This window comes from Arvicola amphibius, chromosome 7 (genome assembly GCF_903992535.2).
Source record: "Arvicola amphibius chromosome 7, mArvAmp1.2, whole genome shotgun sequence".
NCBI classification, from domain to species: Eukaryota; Metazoa; Chordata; class Mammalia; order Rodentia; family Cricetidae; genus Arvicola; species Arvicola amphibius.
In genome coordinates, this window is record NC_052053.1 from 117,181,006 (window position 1) to 117,189,421 (window position 8,416).

Here is an 8,416-nt window from a genome sequence, read left to right on the forward strand (position 1 = left end):
AGATGATGTCAAATGAGTACTTCTGTGCCCATGATTCATAGTTAGGCTAACACTGATGGGCATTAAACTACAGAGAGCATTTTTAACCAACATAGAGATTTACTAGAGGATAATTACAAGAGGGACTGTCCAGCCACAGAGAGACTTGCATAACCATGTTTACTGCACTGGCCACAGTAGCTAGGAGATGGAAATAGCCTACATGTTCAGCAGTCAGTGAGGTGGGGAATGAAACCATGATCAATATACACAATGGGATTTTTTTTTAGTCACAAAGAAAAATGAAACTCTGAAGTTTGCAGGAGCCTGAATGGAACTGGAAAATACTATAATTGGGAGAGGCAAACCAGTCTCAGGAAAACAAATACGGCATGCTCTTGCTCAGGTAGGAAACTTAATTTCTAACTTTTTAAATGTGTGTGTGTGTTTATACGAGAGTGAGCGTGGGTAGAAGTCAGGCAAACAGAAAGGAACCGTGTGAAAGGAATAAACGGAGGCTTTCATTCTGGTGTTTGAGAAATAACATTTTTTTTCGTCTTTCCAACATTTTTTTTTATTAAAAATTTCCATCTCCTCCCCTCCTCCTCCTCCTTCCCTCCCTTCCCTCCCACCCATACCCCCACTCCGTCCCTCTCCAAGCCAAAGAGCCATCAGGGTTCCCTTCACTATGTTAAGTCCAAGGTCCTCCCAGCTCCCCCTAAGTCCAGGAAGGTGAGCAACCAAACTGACAAGGCTCACAGTGAGCCCGTCCATGCTGTCCAAGCCCATCGCCGTTGTCCTTGGTTTCTCAGTCCTCCTCCACCGTCAGCTACATTCAGAGAGTCCGGTTTGGTCCCCTGTTCCATAAGTTTATCCTTTGCCGCACACCACGCCCCCGTGTCTATGCTCTGTGCGCTATTACCCTGTTATGGAGCTTGGGGCAAGGGGAGTCGTCATAAGTGTGAGTGGTCATTACATACCCAGCAGAGAGAGGGGAAACACTGCCGACCCGGTTACCCGCTGAAAAGGACTAACCCGTCAAAACTAACAAAACCGGGTGACAGAACATGGAGAAGATGACGTACTCCTCAACCCATGCCACCCATTTCAACAAGTCACTAGGTGAAAAATCAGGCTGGGGCCTGGTATGTGTTTGAGTACTAGGTTTCTGCCTTCCTCTGAAAAACCAGGGAGTGGAGGCAGGATGCAGGTTACAGGAGCTACTGTGTCAATGGGCTGATCAGTATGGCAAATCCTATGTTCCCATTATCCTGTTGAGTGCTGCATTCCTGGTGGGCGATTCGTCCAGCCCCTCAATCCCGCTGTAGAGGGAGTGTGAGATCCTGCGTTTCCGGTCATCCAGTTCTGTCTCGATGGGCAGCTCAGGGGCGGCAGGGCTCCCAGGAAACCGAAGCTCATTGCATTTGCTGATCCGCCTGGCCACGATGAGCTGGATCATTCCTCGCTTGTTGCCCTCGGTGGACATGGACCTCCGCAGAGTCTCCATGGCTTCCTGGTTGGCTTTGCCCAGCAGCGACTTTTCCATTTACAGCTTTCAGCTGGTCATTCACTCTCAGTCTTCCATCTTTGGATGCAGCTCCGCCATTAATAATGGACTTCACGAAGATTCCCAGATCTGCGTGGTTCTCTTTGGAACGGTTCCCTTTGATGCTGACTCCAAGTCCTGCAGATCCCGAGTCATTAAGGGGGACTTCAAAGGTCAGAAACTCCCTGGTCCCATCAGGAGTGAGAACAACCTCCTCATCCTCCGGTTTCGTTTCTTTTGGAATCTGCATCTGGCTTGATTCAGTGTTCCGTTCCCTTGGGTGGAAAGCGTCTTCCTGGCAAAAGATCAGAAGGCTCACGGTCCCTTCCACCTTGGTGCTTCTCAACAGGGAAACAACTTCCTCCTGGGACTTCCCTGCTAAATCTACGCCGTTGACCTCTATGAGCGGGTCTCCTGCCTTGAGTCTGCCACCTTCAATGGCGGCCCCTCGAGGAAGGATGTTCTTGACATAAATGGGAACTAAACCGCCTATAGAAACGTCCTGGGAGGTGATGCTGAACCCCAGTCCTTTGGAACCTTTCTTAAGCCGGATGTTGAGTTTCTTGCCTACTTTTTTAGTGTTGTACACGCTGCCCACGTTGGTACCAAGCACATTTTGTGGAGCCAAAGCTGGGGCTGGAGAGATGGCTCAGAGGTTAAGAGCATTGCCTGCTCTTCCAAAGGTTCTGAGTTCAACTCCCAGCAACCACAAGGTGGCTCACAACCATCTGTAATGGGGTCTGGTGCCCTCTTCTGGCCTGGAGGCATACACACAGACAGAGAGAAAGAGACACGGGTCATCCTTGAATTCCCCAAGAATGCCCCCTTTAGTGTGTTCAGGGGCAGATTATATAGAGATAGCCACACCCCAGCCAAACCCACCAGAAACCACTCTCCTGCCATCAGGAACTCCTGAAGGTCTCGTGCTCAGAGCAGCTGTAGGCACTCAGATCAGGGGATTACAAGAAATTCAGGATCTGGGGTCTCACTGCTCCCAAAAATCCTTTGAGACTTGTATAGATGCATATAATGTATTTTGATTATATCTGCTTTTTTCTTTGCCCCCTTACTCCTCCCAGAACCCCAAACTTTGCAACTCACAACTTCATGCCCTATTCTTTTTTATTTTAATGGCCCAGTTAGTCCAACTACTGCTGCCTGTGTGCATACGGATGTGTAGTCATGGAAAACCTCCTAGGAGCCACACCCTTAAAGAAAATCGACTCTACTCATTCCAGCAGCCACCAACAGCCAATAGCTTCTCAGTATAGAGAGAGGCCTCATTAGTATCTCTGTAGTTCATGCTGGAATTTTGGCTGGCTTGATATAGAAGATTTTGAAATGAGCATCGAGACCCACATTAACCTATTCAGAATACAGTTTGATACCATGTCCATTTAAGAACATAATGGCAGTAGTTGTTTATGACCTCCACAGCCATGGGTTCTTGGCCAAGTTCATAGTATCAGGCATAAGTTCCATCCTACGGAGTAGTTCCTAAATTCAACCAAAAGCAGCTATTTAGCCCCAAATCATTCATATCACCGTAGCACCCATGGACATATTTTGCCAAGCAAGTTATTAGTCTATTCACAGAGCTCACAAATGGATAAGGTCATGGATGCTGAGTTTTTTTTTAACCCCGGCAACACAGAATTTGTCACATCTAATACTAGCCTGCAGGGAGGAACTTGATAGCAGCAGCTTGATTTTGCCATGTTCTGTGACCAAAGTATACGATATCTTCAGCAATAGGGACTTAATATCAAGTTCTAGTGGGAAACCAAATGTAATGGGAATAGCTTGCACTGTTTTGGCCATTTCTGAGATACCCATGATCAACAGCTCAAAGGGAAGCATCCCATACCTGGAACTGAACTTTTTGTTTGATAACTTATGGTTTCTGGAAGGACTATATTATTCACCTGTGTAGGATAACGAAATACTCTGATCTGAAAGTAGAAAGGGCAATAATTGGTAAGAAGGATACAAGTAGGGGAGGCAAAAAAGATAGGAACCCTTGCATATAATTTAAAATTTGCAAAGTTGTCAAATTCAAGAATGACAGATACATTCAGAGAAAAAATAAGAAAACATAAAATATAAAAAGAAAATGGTCTGATGTCACCCAATTTCAAGTTCTCTTTTTGTACCCATCCATCCTTCCTTTTATTCCTCCAGTTCTGTGTATCAGGTTTTACCAACTCAAACTTCTAAGCTAGGCTCCCTAAATTCTCAAATGCTAATATGATTGAGGAGCTTCATCAAAGCAGCACAACCACACTTGTTTGATTACACTACCCTAATGCAGTTTAAGCTCACTGAGAAGATTGTTCTAGAGAAGGCACTTGACCCTCTCTTCAGACTCAAGCATGCTTGCCTTGAAATATCCTCAAAACCCCTGTCCTGGATCAGGCTTCCCCCCCCCCCCAACCTCCTCTGTGATGGGAAAACCCAGAACAAAACAGCCCAAGAAATAAAGACATCACACTCTTAAGGACAGCTAATGGTTAAACTGTTTCTGGCATGGGTTGCTATTTTTGTCTCAATTCATAGAAATGTCTACAGGAAAAACAACTACTGCAAGAGGATACAAAAGTAAAAGTTACCACCCTCCCATTGTGGGACAAGGAGCTGTTGGTACCCTTCCCCCATCCTGGGACTGGGCTGAGAAATTTCTTTAGGGATATTTGGGGAGTTACTCTCCACCTAGAGACAAACTTTTGGATTTTTCAAAGCACCAATACCTCCTTCTCCTTCCCTTGTTTCTTCTGCAACTTTGAGAGAGACTTCAAGCTGTGATTTGAACTACTCTAACAGCTTCCTGTGGACTCTGCCTCTTAGAAGTGTGCACTGGCTAGTTTTATGTCAACTTGACACAAGTTATGGTGATCTGAGACGAAGGAATGCCTCCATAGGATCAGGTTGTAGGAAAACCTGGAGAACATTTTCTTAGTTTTTCATGTGGGATAGCGACAGCCCATTGTGAGCAATACCACACATACAGCTGCTGGTCCTGCGTGCTATAAGAAAGAATGAGGGAGTCGGGCAGAGGTGGCACACACCTTGAATCCCAGTACCCGAGAGACAGAGGCAGGAGGGGCTCTTAGTTTAAGGCCAGCCTGGTCTACAAGAGCTAGTTCCAGGACAGGTACCAAAGTTACAGAGAAACCTTGTTTCAAAAAAATCAAAAAAAAAAAAATTATAAAGGGCAATCCAGTAGGCATCACTCTTCCATAGCTTCTGTCAGCTCTTGCACCCAGGCTCCTGCCATGTTTGAGAACCTGCCCTGACTTCCCTCAGCAATGGACTGTGACCTGAGAGTTGTAAGATGAGCTAACCCTTCTTCCCCAAATTGTTGGTGGTCATGGGGTTTCATCACAGCAATAGAAACACTAAGACACCTGAGACCATGAAATTCTTTCCTTTATTGCTTTATGTTGATACTGTTGGCGTACCTGCTTAGGCCATAGGAACCGTCACTACTTATATATCACTAGCCTAACCAAAGTGTCTCCTTAAAGACAACATATTTCCTAAAACCTTATGTTCTTTCACTTTCACAATGAGGATTATAAAAAAATTCCCAACAAAAAACAACATTGAAAATCTTGGTTTATTAAAATATATCTTATGTGAGATTATGTATATATGTAGACTGTCTACATATGATTGCTGTGTTTTTTTACATGTATTTAGTACCAAATTTACTTATAAGTAAGTGCTCATATAAACAAAAGTTGTTAACTTTGTCCAACTTAGTTTTTTTCATAGGAATACTAAAAATTGAAGAAACAAAATAATGAAAACAGACAAGACACATTTAATAAATGTGACCACATGGGTTAAAAAAAGACAAAGAGAGAGAGATGGTTAACGGTTCTGAATCTTTCTTTGGGACAATTAGCATGAGTTTTTTTTTTTTAATTTAATTTTTTTTTTATTTAAATCTGGTTTTAAAGACCAGACAAGCATAATTATATGGTTTTGATCAAAATAGCATCCCCTGACCCTTACTCCATTTCTGGTTCTACATATCCCAATTTCTTGAAGGAACAAACTAACTCTCAGAGATGATTGCTGCCACCCCAGGATAGGTTGTTTTGCTCATGGTGGACAATTGTCCTCTCTTTAGGAAAGGATAATTTAGGATGTACTCTTAAATGTATTTTGTATATACAGATAGCTAAGCAAATTGAAGACTTAAGGGATATTTTGACCACCATTGTCCCTCTAACAGCAAGCAAATGAATACATGGGTTATTTGAAGGTCCTTATAGTATCCAGACCTATAGGGGGAAAAACCAACAACTAACATCTCTGTCTTGGAATACAGGGCTCTGTCCTATTTTCTAAGTTAAGCCACTGTCATCTTCATACTTTCAGCTGCAAGAGTCTAAAACGATCACAGCAGGATTCGTTAAATGTTAATACTCCTTCACAAAAATAGGACATTAACAGGCCATCCCAGCCAATTTCATATTTTGTCACCGGGGCCTGATGAAGAAAGGTTAGGCGTTGCTTAGTTCCTCCCCCTTTCCCAGGGAGAAAATTCTCACAACAGATAGCTAATTCATAATGGTATTATGGCTCGTGATATTAAGAACAAATGTTAAAAGGATTTAAAGATAAAAATTGTTTTAGGTTTTAGTAAAGTGTGAGTGTGTGTGTGTGCGTGTGCACGTGTGTGTGAGTGTGTGTGTGCGCGTGTGCACGTGTGTGTGTGAGTGTGTGTGTGTGCGTGTGTGTGTGAGTGTGTGTGTGTGTGTGTGCGTGTGTGTGTGCGTGTGAGTGTGCATGTGCACGTGTGTGTGTGTGCGTGTGTGGGTGTGTGTGGAGATTAAGATGGCTAAAGGTTTCCAGAGTGAAAAAGAAAGTTCTTGCAAGTTATAAAGGTCTGAATAAGTTACTTAAGGAAAATAATAATGAGACTTAAGAGACGATATATATGCTGGCGACATTTCCAAGGTCAAAGATCGACAATTACAGGAACTGGCTAAAATAAACAACTAGTAAAAGTTTATTTAGAAACATCTGGTTAGTGAAATATTATACAGTAGCCTTCCAGACTGGTGAAACTGACCGTATGGGTATGTAATAGCCATACCTGGAGGGTATTCTAATGTGGTCACTGGAACTAAAAAGGAAAGTGTTTTCCGTCTTTCCCTCCAGAGTCAATGAGGTCCCAGGGGACTGTTGGCCATCTCTCAATGTTCTGTAACTGTGGAAAGTCATCTGTTCTTCAGGGAGGCCATTGTGGCTACATTCAGTGAAGTCTCAAGAGTGTGGATATTGTCTACAAAGAAGAGAACCAACACAGGAAAGATTTCCTTACTGCTTCCAGGCCAAACAAGGATTGGCTTATCCTAGGCAGACAACTGGCAAAAATAAACAAACAGCGAACAAATAAATAAAGCATAGAGGAACCCAAGGTTCCTCTCAAGCCCAAGTGACCCCCAAGGATTAGATTCACAATCCATCTGAGCAGTACATACCTATGTGGCCTTAAGTACTTAGGAGAAAAATATAACCAAGATTAAAATGATCAGTATGTTCCTTTAATAGTTCAGAAGATTTCAGTCTTATGAATTTATGGTTAACCACATGAAATGTTATTTGGACAACTATTTCTTACTATTGATTCTCTCGTGTGTGTGCACACACACATATGTATATACATATTTGTGTATGTATATACAGCACTGTAGCATCTATCCATAGCTGAGAAGTATTCCTGTTTTCTTAAATACTGAGGCCAAGTCTAAAAGCTGTGTTTACCAGCTACGAGACATTGAAACTTTCTGAAAAAGTACTTCTAAAAGCTGCAGTGTGTCCTGATGGAAGGAGGCTCCAATTACTCTGTCACCAGACTCACATGTTTGGTAAGTTCAGGACTGAAAAAAAAAAATGAGCTCATGTCCACTCCAAAAAGGACTTTATTGTAGACATGAGAGCAACTGCCAGGCCATGAGAGAAGAAAGAAGGGAGAAACAGGAGTGAAAAAGAAGAGAGAGTAACAAGAGAAAGGGGCCAAGTGGACCAAGAGAAAGAAGAACCAAGGGAGCATGTGACAAAAATGGCAGGGTTTATAGGAAAGAGAAGCCGGGGGAAAGGAAAGAGATGTCCCTGGGCTAAACAGCCTTAGGGTGGGCATCAGAGGTGAGTAGAGCAGAGAGGAGCCAAAGGTACTGAGTGCACCTGCAGGCCAGTAAGTTCTTTAGTATGCTAATAGTTACCACAGTTATCCATTATTCCCTCCCACCCGAGTGTCTTTGGGGCCTGACAAGGATATCTCAGAGGGTCTTGGGATGTTGACAGACATTCCTATAGAAGTGATCCAATTTTATTTCTCTTTTAAATTGTTACTTAGATACTGACTTCACTTACAAACTTTCAGATGCTTATTCCTATGTAGGATCTTTTTTCTTTGTGATGCAGCTACATATATTTCTCCCAGTCAGCACGGCAGAAATCTGCTCCCCAATCTTCCAATACATTGACATACAGACCCTCGTGGGTAACCAGAGAGTTTCAGTTTCCCTCTGTTCAATCTACACTTTAACAATTAAGGAGCTTTCTCCGGCTCCTGCCCACCACATCTGCCTCAGGAACAGGCACAGCAGTAGTGTCTACCCAAACTTACTATTTCCAACAACGGTCTAAGGTACTCTCTGACTCTCTAGCTGAACTAACTGCCACCATCAATACTCTCCAAACCCAGATTTCCTTGTAGGGATAATTCTCCAAAATAGGTGAGCTATGGATCACCTAGTGGCAGAAAAGAGGTACTACATCACTTTTGCTGGGAGAAATGCTGCCTTGTCAATCAAATCAGGAACCACCTGAGTTGCTACAGAAACACTCCAAGTTTGGGCATGGGAATTACATGAG

At 43.2% G+C, this 8,416-nt stretch overlaps 1 protein-coding gene across 1 annotated transcript; it reads right to left on the reverse strand.

Annotated features, from left to right (window-relative positions):
• Nucleotides 1-1,234: 1,234 nt before the first annotated feature.
• Nucleotides 1,235-3,361, reverse strand: LOC119819921 (partitioning defective 3 homolog). Its single transcript, XM_042055412.1, is given in 3 exon segments — nt 1,235-1,519; nt 1,521-2,161; nt 3,199-3,361. Coding segments are annotated over 3 exon segments (1,089 nt in total).
• Between the last annotated feature and the right edge of the window lie 5,055 nt (nt 3,362-8,416).